At 40.6% G+C, this 25,390-nt stretch overlaps 1 protein-coding gene across 14 annotated transcripts in view; it reads right to left on the bottom strand.

Moving 5' to 3' along the window:
• EIF4ENIF1 (eukaryotic translation initiation factor 4E nuclear import factor 1) overlaps positions 1 to 25,390 on the bottom strand; it is a 44,728-nt gene that overhangs the window by 3,082 nt on the left and 16,256 nt on the right. For 5 of the 14 annotated variants that reach the window (XM_070275065.1, XM_070275064.1, XM_070275066.1 and 2 more), the window contains 13 exons: positions 24,819 to 24,946; positions 21,952 to 22,238; positions 21,475 to 21,676; positions 17,026 to 17,201; positions 11,418 to 11,553; positions 11,032 to 11,211; positions 10,046 to 10,278; positions 7,204 to 7,275; positions 6,557 to 6,740; positions 5,522 to 5,601; positions 5,037 to 5,176; positions 2,369 to 2,453; positions 416 to 548 (listed from right to left, as the gene is read on the bottom strand). In XM_070275065.1, coding sequence (XP_070131166.1) covers positions 416 to 548; positions 2,369 to 2,453; positions 5,037 to 5,176; positions 5,522 to 5,601; positions 6,557 to 6,740; positions 7,204 to 7,275; positions 10,046 to 10,278; positions 11,032 to 11,211; positions 11,418 to 11,553; positions 17,026 to 17,201; positions 21,475 to 21,676; positions 21,952 to 22,238; positions 24,819 to 24,946 — 2,036 coding nt within the window. Of the gene's footprint in view, positions 1 to 415; positions 549 to 2,368; positions 2,454 to 5,036; positions 5,180 to 5,521; positions 5,602 to 6,556; positions 6,741 to 7,203; positions 7,276 to 10,045; positions 10,279 to 11,031; positions 11,212 to 11,417; positions 11,554 to 17,025; positions 17,202 to 21,474; positions 21,677 to 21,951; positions 22,239 to 24,818; positions 24,947 to 25,390 lie in introns of all 14 variants that reach the window. The other 9 variants (XM_023646591.2, XM_023646590.2, XM_023646592.2 and 6 more) reach the window with 3 other exon arrangements.

The following is a 25,390-nucleotide window of genomic DNA, read 5'->3' as shown; positions in this document are numbered from 1 at the left end:
TCACATACCCTATATACTTTTAAAAGGCTCTCCACACCTCCTATATGCTTCACCCATTGGAGTTCTCTCCAGTGACCACAGACTGGAGAGAACCTTTTAGAAGTACTACTGGTTGAACTATATTAATCTGCCAAATAAATGTACCAATAATTCAACTTTGAAGCCTAAATAAGGACCCTAAACTAAAGGTTATTCTTCCTAATGCTAGCACTCATACCACTATTAGATTGGTCAGCATTTCAAGTGGCTAAGCGACTGTGAGCTGGTCCAACCCTTCTGTCAGACACAGAACTGTGGTCCAGAGCAGCCCAGGGTCTTGCCCAGGGCTTTGCAGAGAATCAGGTGAGGCTGGTCAGCACTCAGGCCCATACTCTCTCTGTCACATACTTTCTTGGGCAGTATAGCTCTGCAGTACCTTCACTGGCCTTCTGAATGTCCTCTTTATTGTCACCAAGAGCTACTTTTCCAGATGCTGGCTCCTCCTTGCTTTTCTCTTTGCTCTCGTACATCTTACGAATCACTGAGGTAGGGGTAAAGGAAGGAGAAAGCTGCAGAGAAAAACAATTAGTATTAGCACATTCTCTAAATGCTTTTCCCTAATCAAGGCAGGCTTAACTGGACAAACTATTCAACAAGCTGCAGAGTCCCTTTATTGGCCACACATGGCAGAGGCCAACTCCCACATTTCTGTCTCTAGTTGCAGGAGGAAAAGAAACAGGGTGGGCCAAACAGGTGGTGTCCCAAGTGCATCACCCCTTGCTCACAACTCACTTTCATCAAAACCTAGCTTTAGTTCTAGCACAAAGGTAGTTAAAGCACAGAACTTCAACCTACCCGTGTGGGTGGTGATAGGGACCTGCCTGTGCAGCCTCCACTTTAGCCACTTCCCCAGCTTGGGCCAGAAAGAGGGGAAGAACATTGCCAGAAGTATACCCTGGAGTAATAGACCTTCCATCTGGGAAAGGACATTTCAGAGGCAACCTCAGAACCTAAATTTCCCTGTATTCCTAATATTTCCCATCTTTTTTTTTTTTTTTTTGGAAGATTAGCCCTGAGCTAACTGCTGCCAATCCTCCTCTTTTTCCTGAGGAAGACAGGTCCTGAGCTAACATCTGTGCCCATCTTCCTCTCCTTTATATGTGGGACGCCTACCAGCATGGTGTGCCAATTGGTGCCATGTCTGCACCTGGGATCCGAATTAGCGAACCCCGGGCTGCAAAAGCAGAATGTGTGAACTTAACCACTGCGTCACTGGGCTGGCCCCTAATATTTCCCATCTTAAGTTGGCTACCAGAAATCCTAATTATCATAATAGTCTCCTCAGTCCTTACGACTCACCATTTGAGGTCATTTGTTTCCGCCTCCTGTCAATTTGTACTATTTTTTTGGTGAGGAAGATTGGCCTTGAGCTAGTATCTGTTGCCAATCTTCCCCCTTTTTTCCTCCCCCCCACCCCACAGCCCCAGCACATAGTTGTATATCATAGTTGTTAGGTCACTCTAGTTCTTCTACGTGGGATGCTGCCACAGCATGGCTTAATGAGTGGTGTGTAAGTCCATGCCCAGGATCTGAACCAGTGAACCCTGGGCTGCCAAAGCAGAGCACGTGAACTTAACTACTCAGCCACAGGGCCAGCCCCCTGCCTTGAATTATTATGTATATGACTTTTCTCATTAAACCACCTCAAATTCTTGATGGCAGGTAACAGGGCATGAAGTATGAACAGAAAAGCTCCTTTTAAATGCTGCCTTCAAGGTGCTTTGTGCAAAGACCCACCTGGAGTCCTGAAGCACAGAGTAATACTTTCTTCCCCTTGTCTATCAGCTCTAACTAGGTGATAAAGGTGTATGGGGAATGAAACTTAAAAAAAAAATAATGCTGGTAAACGAGTCAGTTGTAAACCTAGATTTGTCACCACAAATAAGCAAACCCCTCTGTCCAGCCTTAATTCATAGCATTGAGATACAAATCTGAATTTGTGAACTCCCCACCATCTTTCACTGGACTCCCCATGGTCTGACCCCAGTTAGCCCATTCGCTTCACCTCCTGTCTTTTACCAGTCTGTCCATGTCTCCACCCCCACCCCCACTGTTCATTTGTTTGAACACACTGTATCTCCTGTGTACTCTGGTCTATACTTTAGATCTGCTGGAACACACTTTGCCCAATGTTGGGGCTTCACTAGAATCCTAAGAGACTATCCTGAAAGGGGAAGACCTAATAAATAGGCAGGTGTGAAGGATTATTAAATCAGTTATTCCCGTGGAAGGCACTCAAGAACAATTTAAGGGTGTACCGTGATACAACACAGGCACAACCACAGGGGGAGAAGCCTAGAAGTCATTCACAAAGGCAAAGGTCACTCACCATGCTTGTGATGGAGGCAGCGGGGGCAGGGGAAGAGGAATTCCCTCGGTGCACGGGTGCTGGTGACTTGGTCACTCGCTGTTGCCTGTGAACAAACCAAGTATCAGTGTGAGCCCCAAGTTGCTCAAACTCCAAGTCCTAAAACCACATAATACTCAAGACCACCCTCGGACTTTAACATCCCGTTTCCCTTATCCAATTCAATTTCCCATGCATGTAATAAGTGCCTAATATATGCAAAACCACATGTTAAGTTCTGAGGGAAGACAAAAGCCTAACAAAACATGGTCCTCGGACTTGTAAGTCTAGTGGGGGAGACACTTAGTAACCTAGGGCAAACCAAGGCATGTAGATAGTAAGTACCAACAAGGTCTAATGGGAAAATGAGGGGTAGAAGGAATGACAGGATACTCCTAACTGAAGGGACTCTGGGAAGGAACTGCATTCAATTGGGTGTGACCAATGAGAAGCTACAAGACGGAGAACAATGATTCAGGTAGAAGGAACAAGTACAGGGCCTTGGGAAGGCCTTGGGAATGCAGGAATATCCAGGGAAGGTGTATAGTTTCTTGCAGACTATAGCAGTGACGGAGGCTAGGGAGGGCCTTCATTCTGTGTGCCAAACGGTAGGCAACACTGACAAGCAAAGTGCCTGCATAGAACTGAAGCTCTGTGAGACACTGGTTCAAATCAGATAGAGCGCCAAGAGTCTCAGCTATTTTAACACCCAGTTACATGTGGTACTCTCCATCACTCCTGGTCTAGACACAAGGTTGATCACAGGCCTCCCAAATAAAGTTTAAAAGAACACACCTCCCTTCTCTCCCCAGAACTTCTACTCATTCTCCCTTAACTTGGAAGAAAACAGGAACCAGCTGATGAAGATGTAAACAGGCTGAGAGAAGAATGAATTATGTGAGCTCACTAGCTAATGAAGGCTTCACTGCATTTCAGCCATGTCAGACCTTGTACCACAAAAGCCAAAGCCCAAGTACAGTCAGTGATTCTGGAACTTCTCTGACTCATATAAACAGATGGGAATTCTAAACCCATGGCTTCTTTCCAGTGTGTACCAGGCAAGCCTCAGTGCTGTCACGCTGAGACTCTGAGTATGACAATGAGGGGAGAGACAGATCAGTAGTATTCGGAGTGACTAAGAAGTAAACCCCAAATCTGGTGGTTCCACATGACCTATCACTTATTCCTTCTGATAAACATATCTGAGCAACTACTATGTGCTAGACACTGTTTGAGGTGCTGGGGATACAGCAGTAAACCAAACAGACAAATCTCTGGCCTCGTTATATTCTTGTGGTGCAGGCTAGAGAGGGGTTACTATGGGAGACAGAAAAAAAGTAAATGGTGTGCTAGATGATAAGTACAATAAAAAAATAAAGCAAGGCAAGGAGAAAGTCATGTCTGTTGGGGGACACAACTTATAGGGTGTTCAGGCAGGATCTGAGGGGCTGACATTTGATCCAAAATATGAAGGCTCCACTACACTGACTTGCATCTCCTTGCTAGTTTTTAGTAGGTCACATTTTAAAAACCTAAGTTTCTATATCTGTAAAAGGCAGTTATTTACTCCATCTACCTCACAAGGTTGTTGCCAAGAGCAAATAAAGTTCTGGATATCAGCAGTGCTTTGAAAGTCAACAAATCATGTCAATGAATATTAGGTAACTACATTATATTATAGACAGAAATCCAGTGACGGGAGCTCAGCAGACCAGTTGTGAGCTCTCTGTTTAGGCTGAGGGCTACTATAGATAGGATGCATTCATGCATAGGTACAGGGTACCTACTGGTCTCAATGTTTTCTGAAAGTGTCAATGTATAAAACCAGATGGAGCAAAACATTGAGACACTGATATCGTGATTTTAAGAATCGTGTCAAAACAAATACTTCTTAATTACCAAGTACAATATGGGCAGGACTAAACTGTAGTGGTTCAGGGATCTACATTTAGGTGATAAAACCCAAAAAATGAAGGTGGTGATTACTCCTAAAGGCTGGACAGTGGTCATTTCTGGGGGAGAAAAGGGATGTCATTGGGACAGGGCACATGGGTAGTTAACAAGCGAGTTTGCCTTATAATAAGCCAGACATTTGTTCAATGCAGTTTTCTGTATCTGTTTTATTTTACAACAAAAAACAATATGGCTACCTCTTTCTCCTCTATCTTATGGTTCATTTCATTACTTGTTGCAACTAGCGAAAAGAACAGGAGGAGAGTGAAGCCAGTAATCATTTGTTAACAGCTCTGACCAAAAAGAGGACCCATCAGCTCCTTGATCAACAAACCTGCATCAAGGGACAGTTTGATAACTCAACAAGGAATCTGCTGGGGAAGAAGCCAGGTAGAGTTTTACTTTTCATCATCTCATAAGCACAACTGCAAATAAGGAGTTATGCTAGTTACATTTGTAAAAACAAATCCTTTAAATCGAGAATATAAATAAAATTATACAGGATAAGAAATCTATGCCCCTGCAGTAGAATTCAATCATGTTATTTTCCTCTACTGACCATTTGGAGTGAGAGAGAATTCTCATCACAGATTGTATAACATATCAGTGTGAACAGAATCACACTGTGGATAACTGATCTGCTAATCTGAGGAAAACTAATTTGCAAATCCCCACAAAGGTAGGATTAGTAACTTACCTGTTTCTGAATCCATCCCTGGTTCTGTCTACCTGTGGTTTGCCAAAACCAGGCTGGTAAAAGTTTGCTGCCTGCACTGCAAGGTCATGTGGTAGGGCCAGCCCCTCCAAAGCTGCCTGTTGCAATTCTAGCTGGTTCATCTGCTGAACAGAAGTGGCAGAGGAGGATCAGCAGAAGAACGAGGACAGTCAATGAACTTTTGTACAAATGTCTCTCTGCACTCTCTTAGAAAGGTATGTTTAAACAGCAGCTGAGACAGATTAGATACTGCAAACCTAACTAAATTGTGCTGCCATCCACTGAACAAGATTTTAACTATTTAAGTATGACTTCAATTGTTCACCAATTTTTTAACCTTCCCTGAGCTTGAATTATAGTTCAAAACCACTTCCAAGCATTGCAGCAATTTAACTCTCTATCCCAGAAGCAACAATAAGGGTGAAAAGCAAGCTACAGATTGAGTTTGAGAAAGAGCTCAGCCGGACCTGGGCTGTGACAGGGCTCATGGGCTTGCGCATGCCTTGGAATGGATCTCCGAGTAGCTGCTGTGGTCCTGATGTGAAACCTGTTGGGAAGTTACAGTTATCAGTGAGCGTCAAGAAGCACACGTCCATCAGAGAGGCATTATAACTAATGCATGCTGCTCCTTGTTGAACACCGTCTCTTTCTGGAAGTACTGACTTCCTGGGCTGATGATGTCCCTCCCCTCTTCTTCTTTGCACCCACAGTGGGCTAGTGAACCTTAATCAGAGCACATTCAATGACTCAAATTGCTGGTGCATCCATCTTCCCCACTAAGCTGTCAGCTTTGTCCCTTTCAGAGCTGACTCTATCCAGGAGAGAAGAACCAGTGATTTGACCCCTTATCACAAAACTAGCTGATACCAAAGCAGAGGTCAGTGCTCTGAGGTTCACACTCTTGCCATTCTATCTCACTAGATGTGGAAAGAAGATTACAAAAACTTCCTCTCAAGGTATGACAGGCAGGGGCCAGAGTGGCCAGCAGCCTAAAGTAGTCCAGGGGGGCAGGGACACTATGAGATTCTGCCTAACACTTTGCTAAGACAGCTTTCTGAAAGTGGTTTTTCCATTTACATTCTGAATTAGCCACAAGACCTCACAGCTGATTGTGTACCAACTTCATCTGGTTGGTAGAGAGCCACTAACTCTTGACTTCTCTTCTATCTAGGAAAAACCTAGGAAGCCAAATTAACTTTTTGGATTAAATTATCAAAATAAGGAAGAAGACTAACGAGCTGGATCCAATTTAGATCAATCTCAAGAGAAAGAAAAAAACAAAAGACTATAACATGAGCATATTTATCTAGAAGGGCAGCTGGATAATAAACTATATTCCACATTTGCGTCCCCACCACTCCATGAAAAAAGTATGATAAATTCACATTTCTTTTTAAACCCTTCAAGGATATCCATGAAGAAGACTTTGCCAGTTCTAGGGGACAGACCTTTGTGTGGCAGGGAGGGGAGATGGACAGACATCGATACACAAGAGTATTTACCAATTGGTGATGGTATTCTAGGACGAAGGTAATCTGCTGAAGCTGCTCGCGTTTGAAACACCTGTGACAAGGGAGGAGAGGGTGCTCTTTGGCCCAGTAAAGATGTTGTAGGCTCCAAGCTCCCCATAAGGCCACTCAGAAGATTGGAAGAAGCAGGTCTCTGAACTGGTGGACCCAGAAGTTCCTAAAGGCAGAAAAGTCAAATCCTCCTGAATAAACCTAGTTCTTTTTCCTTGCCAGAGGCTAGGGACTATGGATTGACTTTTGGAAGTCAACAATGAATCTCCATCATGCTCCACTGAAGGACTTGGCACACGTACGTGCAATACATTTCTCTGAATGTTCAGCTGGCAACATCTGCTTTAAATTAGTGCTACAAATACAGGTAGATACTTTAAGTTTTCATATAAATTACAAACCTGCAAACTGGAAATCAAGGGCTGACTTTGTCATTTTTTTTAGCCACTTCCCCAACCCCACACTGAGATTAACAGTGATACAGAACTATGTCAGGCAGCGACATCATATCCTTGATTGCCAGGCAACATGGATCATTCTCTAAGGCCCAAAGGTGGACCACTACACACAACCAGTTCAGAGGACTACTGTTTAGGGCTCCGAGGCCTTGGTAGAAGATTGTGAAGTACCTGCAAGATGTTCTTAGGGGCAGGCTGGCCTGGAATCTCAGCAGGGGACATCAAATGGCTTTCAAGGTTTCGCTAAAAAAAGTCAAAGGAAAACTGGTTTTAACCTTCTTACATACTTATCTTGCAGATTAACTGGGGACCACAAGAAAGCATTAAAAATTCCCCAGGGAGATGGCACTTAATAGCAGGATGATGTACCACTCTCTCATCACACAGGTCCCAAAGATCTGGGAATGAAAAGAATCTTCACATGTGCATGCAAAGTCCACTCAGAGACCCTCAGACAAGGTCTTTTCCTCCCTGTAGTAACTCTAGTCCATTTTCACTGTTTCTAACACTGTGACCAAAAGAGAAAAGGAACATGGTGAAACAGCGGAGCACTTACTTACTAAGAAGCCACAAGTAGGAAATTTTAATAATTCATAACATTTCTTTTTTTGCTTGAGGAAGATTAGCCCTGAGCTAACATCTGGGCCAATCCTCCTCCATTTTGTATGTGGGATGCCTTCACAGCATGGCTGATGAGTGAAGTAGGTCCACACCTGAGATCTGAACCAGCGAACCTGGGCTACTGAAGTGGAGCACAGAACTTTAACCACTCAGCCACAGGACTGGACCCTAGATTTTAATTTCTGAGACAACCTTGGCTACTACTATCTTTAACAAGATTTAGAGACCACAGATGGTACTAAAAACCTAGTAAACAACATGCCAGTTTGGCCAGAACTGTTATATTTCAGAGTCTCATATTTTAGAAAATTTAATCTTGATTTTTAAACAAGCTGTTCCAAAATGGGTCTCATATACAAAGTGAAATTCAAATCCTTCAATTTTTGCTCTTTTAATGAGCAGCAGTTATGTTTTGTATCCAACTTGCATTATCTCCTGCACTTCAGGACATCATCCTTGTGCTCATTTAGCTCTGCCTGAAGTGCTTTCTCTGGTACTAGATGGAGCTGCCAAGGTCCACAGCAATATCCTCGGGCATGACAAATAGCCCAAAGATATCCAAGTGTTTTATTGTTGGTTTTGGAATTGGGATTGACCACAGATGATTTTAGTAAGAGATCTCTTCAAGAGTCATTTAATTCCATCTAACAAAAACAAATAGGCAGGTTTATATTACATGGCTTACTATATTTGGAAGAGAGAGGCTACAATTCAATTTGAAATGGAGTTTAGATTCAACCAATATGCCCTATTTTGGGTATGAAACAATATGGTTGAACGTAAATGTATGGAGGCAGATCAGAAATAGTATACATGATACACACAGTCATAGTAATTCAAGAGTTGATTTTAGAAGCAGACCATGACTCAACATGTAAATCAAGCAATAATTCGGGACAATACCTGGTGTGTTTTATTACATTACTCTCCTTGATGCTTTCTTTTGTAGGTTAGATCGAATTTGTGTTACTCTTTGCCTACCAACTTGAATTATATCATCCATCCCTTTATGCAGGTGTTTGAGGCTCATTCCCTTGGCTGAAACCAGACATATTTCAGAGCACTGAAACCCTAACATCAAACCAGTTATTCTCAACTCAGGGTCAACTGTGTTAATATGAAACCCTAGAATCATATCTGAAACAAAATGTTCAGGTAAACTGTTGAATCCCCTGCTCGCATTTCTTAGTCACACTAAAGGAAAGAAGCTACTTACAATATTCGACCCTTACCACGGCAGTCAGCACTCAATCACCAAGACACAAAGGTAACAAGAAAGGAAAACAGGATAGTTTGCAATCTCAATCTGGTCCTCCTTTGAAAGCATTTCTACTTAATAATTCTCTGTATGGAAATAACTCTAAAGCAGTTTACAAGAAACATCCCCCTATAACCGGCATGGTATGGTGCTGAGTGAGTCAGTCCTAGCAGTAAGGCCAGGAACAACAGCACTTCTGTCAGAATCTCTGTTGCTAACCGCTGGTCAGATAAACACCAAAAATCAGCTGCCTTCCCTCGGTACAAGACACAATATCAAACAGCTATTGCTACCGTCGTTAACTTGTAGTTCCCAGATAAAAAGGTGTCAGAAGAAAACAAGAGGCAAAACTCAGTTTGGTAAATTTGCTAGAATTTAGCAACTAGAATAAGTCTATGTTTATGTTTTTATTATTCAGATTTACCCTGCTTCCCCTATCACTTTGTATCATCAAGGGATAGCAATACTGACACACAGGCCATGGCTGAGAACCACTCTCTAAGGTGTTATGACAAAGACCAGTATATGCTACACACTTGCATTTACTGACATGCAATTACTTTGTAACCCAATTTCATGCCTAAAAGTGTTTTACAAGTTTGGAGTCACAGCTTTTTCTATTAGTAAATTAACAGAAGGCAACTGTCTTGAAAAATCCATCTCAGATACTTCACAAATGATTTGTACAACTGCCAACTGCCTAATCAAGAAAGCAGGTAATCACAGGTATCTGGGTGTAATTAGAAGGTGTGACAAGAAAGATTTTACTAGAAAAATGTAGTAAGTTATTTTAACTTAAGTAGCTGAATAAACAAAACTTTCTCTGGCGCTCATCCAAAAAGATATTTTTTACACTTTTTTTCAGCAGTGACTTAAAGTTAATAAAGTTACATCTGCATCTCTCAGTCTTTATGCTGTCACCCACAATACGGAGATTAACCACAAGCCTACTTTTTCTAGTAACAAATAGCATAGCAATAATTAAAGAACACACAAAAGCGTCACAGACCAAATGACTACTGAAGAATTTCCAACTTACTCAGAATACCTTTTTAAAAATCCATTTATTATGGTGGGAAGTGGGATAGAAAGAGGGAAAAGGAGAAAAGGTTGGGGTTTGTGCCAAATACTTACGCTGACTTTGGGCTGAGAAGGCAAAGTCCCACTTGCCTTCATGGTGCTCACTAGCTTGTTGAACGCAGTCATATCTCCATCTTTTTTGAGCTGTCGATTGCTGGTTACAGCACTCAGGGTCTCCTCTAAGTGTTCTGCCATGAAGGGAGTCGAATTCTTCACTTGCTGGTCCACCTTCAAGCCTTTGAGCCCTGCTTCTACCTCTTCCACTGAAAGCACAACCCCTGAATGCGCTGGAAGGTTGAAAAAGTACAGGTTAAGCCAAGCAGAGGAACATGTGGTAGGAATTCTCTTTGGCTACCAAGTTAAAGTGAGAATAATTTATTTCACAGTTCACGTGAGGTTGTCAGAAAAGACTGACACATTGAAGACACTTAAAATCATGGTTGCTCAGTGGGAATAAGGCTGTAATTGCATATTTAGTAAGAGATGGCATAAACTAAACTTAAAATGTTTAGAGGCTAGAAACTGGGGGACCACAACCACTGGGTGCTATGCTTTAAGACTTGACAGGATCCTGCTGCACGTCCTGCAGGAGCGCCTTTTATAATGAATCTTCTGGAGACTTTTTACCAAGGACAGGAATCCCAGATAGCCCAACATCACAAGGTTACCACCTGTTCTATAGTTATGAATTACTAAGGTTTTCTGTTGAGGGCTTATAACCTAAGCAAAAACATGGCAGATTGGGGCAAAGGTCTGAGGGGCTACCAAATTAGGCTTGGGAGGACTCCAGCTTTCACTGGAGTGTTATAATCAGGCTCCAGGTGAGGAGGAGGACTTGGAGGAAAAGTTCTTATGGGGCCCATGACCTCCCAACTACCAGATTCTCAAAGAACTGGTATTGTTTAATAAAAACATCTTTTTGAAGAACACTAAACAAAACCCATCATCTATTTGCCTTCTGATGAAACAGCAGAATCTTAGAACCAACTGCCTTAAGACTTAGCATCAAAACTTTTTCAAATATCTAAACAAACACTTACAGCTCTCTTTAAGTTTTTCTTTATTTGCAGAAAGGCTGGAAAGAAGAGGTTTTAAATCCACTTTGGCTTTTTGTAGCATTTCTAAAATATCCACTTTATTTTCAGCATGGTCTTCCAATGGTATAGGAGCAAAATAATTCCCCGAGTTCTGTCCAGGAGAGAGGATGGCTTGCTCCAGACCTAATATTTAAAGTAAATATATTCATAATTAATTGGTCCAAATACAGCACAGGAACATATTTTCAACAGTATTAAAAGGACACAAATTGAAGACTTTTTTCAGTATTTACACACCCTTTAATGCCAATGTTCTAATGAATACAGAATGAATCAAAACAGAGAAAGCTCAGGCCTATATCCAAGGCCAGAATCTGAAGCCACTTTACCTGCCAGTCTCTCCAGTTCTTCATGTGGTGTTGACCCAAGACTGCTGGATCGGCTTCCTGATCGGCTGGGGTTAGAGAACCACCTACTGAACCGACTGGCAGAAACTGAGCCTTCTCCCAAAACATCTTCTATCATCTAAAGGGAAAGACAAAAGGAGTTAAGATAATAGTTTCTGGGTGAAAAGGACAAGAAGGTTCAAATTTTAAGGAAGGGTCACTTACTTTGAAACTTCCTTTGATGCTGCTGACCTGAAGGTAAACACCTTCAGAATTTAGGATTTGAACATCTTCCCCTCGTGGGTCATTTCTGAGTAACCCAAACTTGGGCATAAGCAACCATGTACTTTCTAAGCATGGAAAGCAAAACCTCTGTGCCACAGAGAGTGTTTTGGTTTCCTTTACCTCATTAGAAAATCCATAAACTACCGAATGTTCTCAGAGCACATAGTTTCAAAATCAGGACGAGAGTAAAGCGTTCCATTGCCAAGCTAACGAACGGCCTTCAACTAAACATCAGATATGGAGAGCCGATAAAAGAAAACCCTTGTTTCAAATTTTGACATTCTCAAGGTTGTAGTGATCATCATAAAATTCAATGCCGACAATTTCAGAAGCCCAAAGCTAAAATGTAGAACTCATAAAGATCATAATTCCAAGTCAAAGTTTAAAAAATGTCAGAATGTGAAAGATGAACTTTTTAACTGATCACCAATATCTGTTTGAACTTAATGGGGAATTTGCAGGTGTTTTTTTCTTTTTTTTTTTGAGGAAGATTATCCCTGAGCTAACTGCTGCCAATCCTCCTCTTTTTTCTGAGGAAAACTGGCCCTGAGCTAACATCTGTGCTCATCTTCCTCTACTTTATATGTGGGACGCCTGCCACAGCATGGCTTGCCAAGCAGTGCCATGTCTACACCTGGGATCCGAACTGGCGATCCCCAGGCCACTCAAGCGGAACATTCGCACTTAACCCCTGTGCCACCAGGCTGGCCCCTCAGGTGTTTTTCTTTTAAATCTGACCTCCACAGTTTTCGGTTTCATAATAAGGGCAATTAAATGACGCACTGCAATCAGAAATAATTTCAACACCATTTCATAACAGTAATTTCTATTACCAATCCTTAAAAACTAGATTTAAGCATTTTTTTAAAAATGAACTTTTCAATTCTACACTATCATAAATCTAGTTAAATATCCAAATTAACTTTATGCAGTGTTTTATCAATATTTAGAAAAGAAAAAATGTGGCACATCCTTGAAAGGCATGAACTTTCACTTCTATACCAATGATAAACAGAAAACAGATTTTTCCCAAAACTGGTACATGGATGATAGAGTTAGTGACCGTTTCATCTGAAGTCTTGAACCCAGTTTCCAGTCAAGGTTCAGCAGTGGAAGGTTAGAATTATTCTTTCATTCTTGTCTGGAAGAATTCTCTCAAAACACATACCCAAGTTAAGCCACAAAATACTTCTCTTGAATGTAAGAATAAGGGATTTTAACTCAAGACACTAATTTGATTATTACTTGTGGTACTTCTATTTTCTGAGATATTATTCAGTTTCAATCACATTCCATGTGTAGACATTCAGACCTTAAATAACACTGACTTTCAAGTGCACTAATTTTGCAATTAAGAGCATTATGAATGATGTCTGTGAAAACTGGTAATTGTTTCCAAAATACAACCACCTTAGTAGTAGGAATTATTTTAATAGTAACTAAGAGCTACAGCTACTAAAAATATTTTAACATTGAAAAGAATTTGAAATTTTACAAATAGCAAAAACGGCTTTGCATTTTAATCCTTTTATTTCTTCTGATCATATTGTATAGGAAAAAAGTCAGAAGATACACAGGAGGAACATGAAAAAAGTAAAGGACAGGAATATAAAGTATCTGGACCTTTTCTCAAAATATGACAGTAAGTGTTGAGAAAGAATTTCCATATTTTGATCAGTGACCAACGTTTTTTCTGTTAGAGAAGCTAAGTTTTATAGCTAAAACATAAAAAATAGAAACAAAGTTACTTTTACACACATTTACTGGAAATGCCAATTTCAAGAAACTAAAGCATTTTAAACCTGAAAAGAATCCTAAGAGTTTATCTAGAGAGTCATCTTCACCACAGAGCAAGCTGTGATGCTCTAACAGCAGTACCTCCCTCCAACACCTTGGTACAGGAAATGGAGACCTGGACCCATAGCTCTGACTTCTAGTCAAGACATCCTCTGCTACATCCTTGTCAGCCATCAGCTGATCGGGAAGAGGAGCCTGTGAACTGTATTCTGGTATGCTTCAGCTGTTCTTACTAGATTAGATTTTTCATCGCATTTTTTAAAATTTATTTTTTATTTTTCCTTTTTCTCCCCCAAAGCCCCCTGGTACATAGTTGTATATTTTTAGTTGTGTGCCCTTCTCACTGTGGCATGTGGGATGCCACCTCAGCGTAGCTTGATGAGCAGTGCCGTGTCTGTGCCCAGGATCTGAACCAGCGAGACCCTGGGCCACCAAGGTGGAGTGCGTGAACTTAACCACTCGGCCACGGGGCCGGCCCCTTTAATAGCATTTTTTAACACAACCTATATGACTGTTAGCCCAGTCCTTCAAACAAAGGTCATTTAGACAAGTCATATCCTAAGATTCAAATTATTATTCTCATTATCAAACAGATGTTGTGAAATATTTTTGCCCTTTGACAATTACTAGGTTTTACTGATCAAAGCTTTTCTTTTATTGCTTTTCACTTTTATGGAAATTTCTGTATGTTTGTATTTGTTTCACTCTAGTTTTTTTTTTTATTTCTAATGAAGGCATTTAAGGCTATATGCCTTCTTCTGAGCATATTTTGATTAAACCACCAAGGTTTTTCTATGTCATGTTCCTGTTCATCATTCTAAATAGTTTAGGATTTTCATTTTGATTTCCTTTTTCTGCATTCAACATACTTAAGGACCTGTTAAGTGTCAGGCATTGTAGTAAGAGTTGCATTATCTAAAATATACTTATTTTAAATTATTTATTTAACTGAAATTATTTGCACGTGATCCAAATTTTCAGTTTGTGTAGATTTTTGTGGCTGTGAACTTCTAATGTATTGCAGTGCCAGTAAACACAGCCTACAGATATAGGTATAATTCTGTTTATACCTATTAATACCCAACATCTGTGGAGCTAAGTGTCAGGGACTATTTCAAGCACTTTATATAATATTTGTCAATAGATATTCAAATCCTATATAGTTCTTACTTATTTTTCCCAATTGACTGGTCATTTTCTTTGAGCATTGTATTCGAGTTCAGGTAGTTATATAGCACAATCACAGCATCTGTTTTCACTGATTCCAGTTTTGCTTTTAAGTGAAGCTATTATAGAATACACACCTTAATGAGCAGTATCTCCGTGAAAAACATGGAGATATTCCTAGCCTAGTACCTCCTGCTCAGCATTAGCCAAGTTTTGATTGAGGGTGAGGGCCAAAGGATAAGATGGTGCTGAGTACCTTTTCCTCCCTTTTATGCTTTAGAGGCATTATAGTTGTGGGGAATTAAGAGCAAAGACTCTTAGCTGAAACTCCATAAATTAGAATTCATTTTCCACCACTTACTAGCTGTGTAACTTTGAGCAAGTTATTTAAGCCTCTCTATGCCTGTTTCCCCACCTATAAAATGGAAACAGTAGGAATCTAACTTCTAAGGGTTTTGTGAGGATTGAATGACTTACTATATGTAAAGCCTAAAACAATAGCACCGTATGCATGTTACCTGTTACTAAAAGTTTAGTTTTGAATTCTTCCTCTGCCTAGGTACGCTGGTAAGTTTCACAGGTGATCACATTTGGAGCTAAATGCAGGCCTCTAAATTTTGACCTTTTACTGGGAAAATTTTTTAGAGTAAGATTGTCACCTGTCTTCTAAGAGAATGCAAAAAACAAAAGTCACCAAACACAGTTGGTGTAAAAAATAAAAAATTACTGTCCCCTCAAAAGCTAACAATTTGAGAGAACCACTTAGTTTTATGTTAAATAAATTACATCTGGATGCAATCCTTCTGCTTGTAATGAGCAAAGGACTACTGGCTAGCTGACGGTTGAGTGAGGTATCTGGCTATGAGACTTACAATTAAAATTGCTGCTAGAACTTATGGAACAAAACCATGCAGTTGCCAGTTGATTTGAAACTGCAATTCACACGCTCCTAACAGTGCTATAGACAAGTGTGGTCTTGGACCATGCTGGTCCACATGGAGTTAAGTTCAGAGAGTGAGACTAAGTGTTTAGAAACTTTAATAGCAACTTGGCATTGCTATGACATTTGTACTTTTATACTAAAGTATCAGTCCTCAATGGAGTCGAAATAAAGTCTGGCCCCTCGCCACAGAGAATTTAAGAAGTACTGCCCTAGAACTCACCTGCGGCCCTGTACCTATCAGGGCTACGCAGTGTCTGCTCACCTGTTGTGTGTGGCCATCTTTTGGGGGTTGGGAAGGCAGGCAAAAGACAAAGGAGACAGGCCAAGGTTGCCTGCTCTGTCGTGCCCAGTTATGTCTGTTCATGCAACAATCAAACAAGGAGTTACAGTCAAGGAGTAGAGTCATTTAAGTTAATTTCCATGAACCACCAATTCTAAAGGACTGCTCAAACTTACTGTATTTGCTGCTATAAATGAGGCATATGAAATGCAGAGATGCTTTAGGTCAAACGGTTTTTAAAATTCCATTTCATCATAGTTCTGTGTACTCTTTCAGCAACCACAGAAAGCCTCATTTCTGTGTACATAGGCCACAGTTACAGCTTTTCTCCAAAAATGTGATGAAACTATATTAATCCTTAAATGGCTGACAGGAGATAAGAGCAAGGGCAGGTAGCAAGTGAAGATCTGGGATGTCTTACTGTTTCTACTTTAAAAGTCAAGAAAGACTAGACTTCAACAGTTTAACAGCAACACCGATAGTATCCCAAGTTCCTTTTCACTAAAGGTTTTTGGAACCATCCCATCACAAAGGTACCACCTCACAATCAGCCTTCTCAAAAATGCAGATCAGAATGATTCCAATCGCCAGTTATAAAAATCCACCTCCACCACAATATACACTTAACTACTTAAAAATAAAAGTAGACAATGTTCTTAAACATCTGAAAAATTCTTAGTCCAATGCCACCAGCCTGGAAAAAGAGTTAACTGGTACAGAATTCTCAGTCATTTCTGTTAAGCCTCTCAAAACAAAGCCAACAAAAATTCAAGTAATATTTAAGAATAAAAGCCAAAAACCCCAAAGAATCAAGCAAAATAATACTTTAAAAAGAAGTATCTTTGGGCCAGCCTGGTGGCGAAGTGGTCAAGTTCGCACGCTCTGCTTCGGCGGCCTGGGGTTTGCTGGTTCGGATCCCAGGTGCGGACCTACGCACCGCTTATCAAGCCATGCTATGGCATGCCTGCCACATATAAAGTAGAGGAAGATGGGCACAGATGTTAGCTCAGGGCCAATCTTCCTCAAAAAAAAAAAAAAAGAAAGAAAAAAGAAAGAATAAAGAGGTATCTTAAAGACTCAGGTCAAATTTAACCATACAATTGCTTCATCCACATTTATAAGTGTGCTGCTACACTCACCGAAGCCAAGCATGGCACCTTATCAAGGTTAAAGAACTCATTAAAGTCAAATTCTCCTGGGGACTGCTCAGGCAAGACAGCATCCCTTGGCACTTCCTGATCAGCAGCAGGCTCCTGTGTGAGGATGACCTCCACCTCATCCTCTTCGGCCACTCCACCATTGCACTCGACTATGCCTGAAAACAAAACCAGGACAAAAACAATCTGATCAAGTGAACTGCTCCAGACTTACTCTGTGGCCTCAACCATCATCGCACACACAGAAGGGCCACAGTTGACTTTAAAAGCAGACTCCTTGTGCCAGTCCAGCACGCGCAACAGTAAAACAGTTCCCTTCCTATGGGAGCTGGAGGAGGAACAAAGCCTTAACAACAGGCCAGAACCCTAACACATGGAGGAAGACTTATGGTCCCTCCTCCACCCATTCTTCAAGTTTTCTACACTGTAGTGGATTCTTTTTGTAATGGGAATTTTTTTTTTTTTTTTTAAAGATAGTCTTTCTAAGTCTCTTACTGCTTAAAAATGGGACCAAATTAATTTGGCTCTGCCTTCACCCATGCATCTGCACCACCACTTTTAAGTCAGGGTTCAACAACCTAAGGTATTTATGTGAAACCTAGCATGAGGACAATTTTCACTTGCCTATAGACTGGTTTTAGCTCATCCTTCAAGGCAAAGCCCCAATGTCACCTCCTCTGGGAAGCCTGCCCTATCTACCTATTTTTACCTTATCTGGCAAAATTAATTGCTGCCTTCTCTATAATCCTTGTGTTATCTCTCACAGTTCTAATCACAGTATATTCTAGTAACCGGTGATACCGAGCTCCCTGAGGACAGGTAACCTGCTCTATCAGCTTTGTCTTACTCTGTGATGCCTGGCACATTTAAAACTCAGTAATGTTTGGTTGTTGTTAGGATGAGAAGGTAAGGTTTAAGTGAAGGTACCCAGTGCTAACACTTAAGGAATCTAACATCTTAGTTTTAGCCAGAATACAGAAAAAGCAAAATCCTTTACGATAAAAAAAGAATCTTCTTTTCTTTTAAATATGTGCACTGAGATATATACTAGGCATTCAACTTTTTAATTCAAAGAACAGAACTCCCAAAGCCCCACTCTACAAAAGCACCTATATAAGAGCGCCTGTTGTTTCAGTATCACAGTAGACATGAAGTCCTCTGAGAAAAAAAAGCGCCAAAGCCTGGAGCCTTCCCTTCTCAAAAGTCCTCAACAATTTCTGCAGTGTCATTATTAATCAGCCAGCATATTCTAGACCAAGAGAGGCTAAATGCTATCACCTGCTTTCGTCCCAATAACACTTGAAAAAGTTAGACAGCAAAGCAGGAGACTACAACTGAAAGGTTACGTGACTTGCTCACAGAAGGTCTCAATACTAGCACGTGGCAGAAGCTTCAATCCTAGGAAGGCCACCTATGCTCCCTGCACCATGCTGTGCATACGAGGCAGCACTGCTCCTCCACAGGCATGCCTGCCACCTAAGAACGCTGAGCCTTCTGAGGGCCCAAGGCAACCAGTGAGATAGACATTTGTGAGCCACGGACAAGGCAATGGGCAGTCTCTCCAGGTCAGTACATGCTTACTGCCAACCACCAGAGGCAAATGCTGTTTCTTAAAGACTGACATTTAAACTAAAATGACTGCTTTGGTAGACTCATTATCTTCATGTTACAAAGTGAGCCCTAGAAAAGTAAACAACTTAATAACCTAATCAATGCCAAGTTCATGTCCTTTTCCACTACAGCAGTGCTTTTCCCCGACCCATTTTACCCACTAGAACCTGACTGTCCACTTCAGGACTGACAAGCAACATACATTTTGCTGCACTTTTGTGTCCCAATTTAGAGATGAGAGCCAGAAGAGAGTCTGTACTTGGCTCATACATTTACAAAAGAAACGAATATTTCTCCCATTCACTTTTATTTTGTGCTGAGATGGGGACATTTCCTAATAGATGAACAGCTGCTGCAAACAGCAAGAGTGCCCCGCATGCAATTCTATGCCAGTTTCAAGTTCTCTGGAAAGCAGAATGGGCCTGACAACTGAAAGTGGGTCTGAGTGGGTAGGAATACGCACTAGTAGACAGACAAACACAACTGGCCATTTACTGTGATAGACTCAAAAGCCAGGGACCCAGGAAAGAACTAAGGGCAAGTTTTATAACATTTCAGAATGAGCATGTATTTTTTTAGATTGCCCCTGAGCTAACATCTATTGCCAATGTTTTTTTTTTTCTTCTTCTCCCCAAAGCTCCTTGGTACACAGTTGTATATTCTAGTTGTAGGTCCTTCTAGTTGTGCTACGTGGGACGCTGCCTCAGCATTACTTGATGAGTGGTGCTAAGTCCGTGCCCAGGATGCAAACTGGTGAAACCCTGGGCCACTGAAGCCGAGTGCGTGAACTTAACCACTCAGTCACAGGCCAGCCCCGAACATGTATTTTCATTAGAGAGAATGCAAATTAAAAACTTTCTTTTCTATCAATAGAGGGTTTTAACTATTTCCCCCTTCTACATAATTTTTTTCTGGTATAACACATATTCTAATTATTTCATTCATCACCCAGCACTGTATAGAGTGGGAACTTGATACTGATATGTTTTAAAATCATGCAGGCAAGGAACACGTCTGTCTTGCTCATTTACTATACTCCCAGTACTAGTCCGTACCTGCAGAGAACTGCTACATAACAAGTTCAGTAGAAAGCTAGAATAGAGACACAAAAATGGACTGAAAGGCACTCACCCTTCCTTTCATTTTTGCAGCCAAGATGAAACTACAGGGGACCTGTTTATCTCAAATACAGTAGCTAGGACAGCCTAGGGACCTTTTGCAATTAACTAATGGGGTGAGTGAGCTAGGACCCCTGGATGCTACTCGAGGCTCCGCCACAAAACCCACGTGATAGGGTCTTGGGTTGTCCCCTTTTTCCAGGCCTGTCTCTCTTTGCATCTGTAGTGAAGAGGTGACACTACTGATCTATCTCACTCCTTCTGGCTTCTCTACTTGTTGATACAAGAATGGCTGAAACTCAGATTTCATCTCAGTTAGGGAAAACACGTGCTTTTCTCACCAGAAGCCTGATATTTATCATTCGATGAAAAGACTGCACTTGCTGGTGCTGTTTAGTCTAACAGAGAATGAGACAAACTCATATCTCAAAGACAATTTAATAGCAAAGTCTCCCAAGTTACCCATCAATTTCCTGCATCACGCTAGGGAAGAATGTGTAACAGCACAAAGATAATGGTAATGTCTACTGCATTTTAAGGACTATACCAAAAAAAGACAAGTAATATGATTTCTCCTAGATTCCATTAGCTTATTTCTGCTTAAATATGTCCTAGCCTTTTAAGTTGGCACCGGTTAAACATTCATATATTAAAATAAAATAGCTTTTCCCTTTTGTTGCCTAGTGTCTGCCAAAAGATTTTTTTCAACTAAACCTGAAGGCTGGAAGGAACCAGAATTTACTGAATAAGTGCCTACAAGAGACTGAGTTCTGATGCATATGTCTTATCTTCAATGCTAAAAGTAACCCTTGAAGTTATGAGGCACTGTCTTCACCTTAGAAAGAAATAGGCCCACCTGTTAAGAGTTTTACAAAGATTATCTTTTTTCTAAGCTGCAGCCCAATACTCAAGCCCAGGCTAGCTCACCTGGCTCTTCAGCATGGTCCTACACTGCTTCTTCCCAAGACCATTAGCCCAGGATTGGCCACCTCAGAGCCAAGTCACTGGCCTGAAAATGACTAATGGGCTCCCACTCTGCACCAGGCACCTCTCACACATTAGCTCTGGCTTCTTCAGTTTAGTAAGGGAAATACCTGACCTTACCTCATAGCTGAGAAAACTGAGTTTGGGAGAAGCCAAGTCATAAACAAAGACCTACGAAGGTCTAACACCATGGTGAAGAATGTGGGCTCTAAAGTACAAAAGCGTCTTGCTCAACTCCCAACTTCATTAATTACTTCTTCAGGGCCCACAGACAAATCACTTAAGTGCCCTGTGCCTCCATCTGCTCATCTATAAGATGGGCATAAAAGTGCCTACCCCACAGGGTTATTAGGAGAAGTTAGGATTATATAGACAAAACACTCACCACTATGTCTAGGACATAAGTGCTCAATAAATTAGACCCCTCATTATTCCTACCATGCATTTCTTATCTTTGGGGAACCCTTTCCTGTACACAGTACTCTTATAGGGTAATGTGAGACTTTTCTCTTTAGTACTGCAGGCAGAACAAGTTGAGGAGATAGTACAATCTACACCTAGTAAATTCACACTTACGAAGCAGTTTCAAAATCAGGCTGCAACATTAAAATCTTGCCACCTCCCAACAACTGCTGCCCATTCCTAAGTGTACAATTAAGTCAACTATAAGAACCTTTTATTTTAGAACAGCGAATTTCCCTCCCAAGTTTTTGCTGACCTTCCTTCACAGAGGCTGTCCGTCGCCTTGTTCTTTTTTTCCCCTTGTGATCTTCTTCCAGTATCTTATCATCAAAGCCAGTCAGCTCAATGGTTTCAGACTGACTTGTGGGTCCAGCAGAGAACCACTCTGGTTCTTCTTCTGTGTAGGAATCATTTCTTCTACGTTCACTAAAGACACGCTTACTATCCCCAAACTCCCTCTGGAAAAGTACATAATGCAAGATAAAAAATAAGACTTTCATTAAGGCATTTCTACCTCAATCAAAGTCTTGATGAATGAAGTAATGCTCAACAGTGCAAAGAAGATACCAGGCTGTAGACCTGAAGCCCCTCCCCATCCCCAGCTCTCTCTAGTCCTCCTTAATCTGGCTTAGAATGGGCTATGTTCACCCAGGATAGCAAAGTAACCTGGTACAAATGAAGCGTATGTCGAGTTTCTAAGCACATGAGGTGCCAAAGGATCTAGAAGACAAACCCTGAAGCGCTTGTCCTTGTAGTCCCTCTCTCGGTCTCTGTCTCTCAAGTCTCGCAAGTCCTTATCGCTAAGACGGTGATCCTTCTCAAAGGTCCGAGCAGAGATTATCCTCCCACTGCCAATCCTTCGTCCACCAAGCAGGCGAAGCCCATCACTGTCTTTCTCCAATGGGCTTCCTGAACGCCGAGAGCTAACAGCAGCGGTCACATGGCAGCCCCCTCCAAAGCTTCGTCTCTGTGGGCTGAGAACAACATCTAAGTCATCTTCTTTCACACGCTCTCGTGGATCTGGAAAGATGCCGGAAAAAGAAAGTTAAGCAAACCAACAAGGGCATTTTTCCTCTTTAGGTGGTCTGTCCATGACTGGTGGTGGGGAGGGGTATTGGAAAAGAGTCACCACCAAAACAGATACAGAGCAATACGTACATTACATATTTAAATAAGACTGAGCCTTCGGCCTTTTCTCGGAGCAATAAATGTTCTTCTAAATGAGTGATTTTCCATGATTAGTCTCCACAATCTCTTTATTTGACTAAGTCCTTAACTATGTAATAATTAGCAAATGTTTTGTCAACTAATACACTATAGCAGGTTTCACTATTTGAAAAATAACTACATAAAAAATTAAAGTGTCTCTTCAATAAACGGTATTGAACAGTTCGTTATCCATGTGCAAAAAACATGAACTTGAATTCCTACCTGGTACTATATACAAAAATTAATTCAAAATTATCATAAATCTAAATGTAAAACCTTAAACTATAAAACTTCTAGAAGAAAACAGAGGAGGAAATCTTTGACATTGAATTTTCTTAGGCATGACATCAAGAGCACAATCCATTTAAAAAAAAATGATAAACTGGGCTTGACGAAAATTTAGAACTTCTGCTCTTTGAAAGATACTGTTCAGAGAATGCAAAAATAAGCCACAGACTGGGAGAAAATATTTTGCATGTTATCTGAAAAACGACCTGTATCTAGTATATATGAAACTCTCAAAGACTCAAAAAACAATCCAATTAAAAAATGGACAAATGATTTGGACACTTCACCAAAGAGGATATATGGATGGCAAAGAAGCATACGAAAACATTATTAGTCATTAGGGAAATGTAAATTAAACCATAATGTGATACCACTACACACCTAATAGAATGGCTAAAATCAAAGAGACTGACCATTCCAAGTGCTGACGAGGATGTGGAGCAAGTGCAACTCTCACACACCGCTGGTGGAAATGTAAAATGGTATAATCACTTTGGAAAACAGTTTGGCAGTTTCTCAAAATGTTAAACATACATCTACTATAGGACCCAGCGATTCCAGTCTTAGGTATTTACCCAAGAGAAAAGAAAGCATATGTCCATATAGAGACTTGTACATGAATGTAATAGCAGTTTTGGCTAATAGTCAAAAACTGGAAACCCAAATGTCCATTAATAGATAAATGGATAAACTGTGGCAAATTCATACAATGGAATACCCCGAGGAAATAAAAAGGAACAATCTATTTATACACCCAACAACACGAACAAATCTTACAACAACTAATTCTGAGTGAAAGAAGCTACCCTAAGAATGTCTATTATATAATTCCATTTATTAAATTCTAGGACATATAAACTAATCTATGGTGACAGAAAACAGGGCTTCCCTGGGGGGAAGAGTGAGGAATTAAAGGGAGGAACTCACAGGGGTTCTAGGGAACTTTTTGGACTGATGGAAATGCTTATTACTTTGTGGTGATGGTTTCACAGGTGTATACACAAGGCAAAACATCAAATGGTACACTTTATGTGCAGTCTATTATATGTCAATTATATCTCAATAAAGGTGTAAGAAAAATAAACATGTCCACAAGAAAAAATTCTTCCTAGAAAAACCAGAAAAGATAAGTACAAGTGAGAAAACTTCTTTTAGTACTCTCACCAGAAACAGTTCCTAAAACATTTTGCTATGTGCTTTTCCACAATTTCCGAGCAGTGTCTCAGTTTTTTCTAACAACAAGATACAATGTGGACAGTTTTGTATGAGCTGGTAAACACGACTCCAATGTTTTTACAGCCGAACAATGTAATATTCCCACATGTGGCTATACTGAAGTTTACCCAAACCATTTCTACTGCTGGACAGTTAGGTTGCTTCTAAGTTTGCATCATTTCATTCAAATCTCTGTGCACATCTTTAATGATTACGTTAGAATAATTTCTTTGCTTTGGGGACATTACTGCACTAAGTATACTGATACACTCTGTGTTGAGGGGTCTTATTGCTCAAATTAGAGTCAACCTCTATCTTTTTTGCTTAGTTTCAAATTTATTTTATGCTGAGTCTCTCTCTCATCTCAAAAGGAGTTCCTTTTGCAACAAGTTCCTTGACTCGCTTTTATATTGCCAGGTCTCCATTTCACTCTTCAATATCTTGTCTAGTTTAAAGGGATAAAGGTATGGAGGATCAAACTTTACTCCAGTCTCAAACCATACCCAAACTCTGTATTCAGATCATAATACAATACGAATTAAGAATTGCCAGAACTGATTTAAACCTGACAACTAGTCTCATATATAATACTAAGCATAACACAGTTTTATGCTCCCTCCCACATCTAACTCAGTTATTCATGTCAATGAAAGACATCAGTACTTTTAATTCAAAAGCACGTAACCTAATATAGTCTACTTGCCACTACTATACAGGAAATCTATGATTTTATTCTGCTAATCAGGAAAAATCCCATTGGTAAATCAGTTTCCTGATAATGACACTTTCCCCCAATGCGTAAAACTCTCACAGCCAAGCCTGAAGCTAGCAGCAAAGAGCACTGTCTCCAAAACTGCTGCCCCGACTTCTGAGTGACACTGTGCTCACCTACTATCCTGCGCACCAGGGAAGGTCGGTCTGTATCCAATTCTTTCTTCAGACTTTCCACTGGTGAGCTCCGCCCTGAAGCTGGGTAGAGAGAGGCATGCCACTTCTCAGGGTCCCAGACGCCATCACTAAAGGTCAAAGAGTACCCACAGTTAGCACTTGCATCCATGAACTACAAATAGTCTAATTTCTAAACTTTAGGTAATAAGTTACAGAAACCCCTTTCCAATATAAAACTTCATGGTTGCTATCAGAATGGTTATATCTTTTAAGATGAAAACAAAAAACAACTATTAAGTCAGTAAAATTTTGTTGTTGTTCACATAATACCAATAGTCACTTGAAAACCAGTGGTCTGTGCATAAATGAAACATTCGGACTACAAACCTTGGGGTGCATAGGGATTACAATAACTATGCTTGTCCTACATAAAGAAGATGCTCCATAAATACTGATTACTCAGTTTACTGAAGATTAGTACAAGAGAGGAAAAAACTCCTTAATCCTCTCATTAGAAGTGGCTCCTGGAACACTTGGTATGTATTTTTCCAGAATTTCTATGCATAGTCTCA

This window comes from Equus caballus, chromosome 8, assembly GCF_041296265.1.
Source record: "Equus caballus isolate H_3958 breed thoroughbred chromosome 8, TB-T2T, whole genome shotgun sequence".
Lineage (NCBI taxonomy): Eukaryota > Metazoa > Chordata > Mammalia > Perissodactyla > Equidae > Equus > Equus caballus.
The sequence above is the reverse complement of the archived record's forward strand: the minus strand, read 5'-3'. Positions and strand labels throughout refer to the sequence as shown.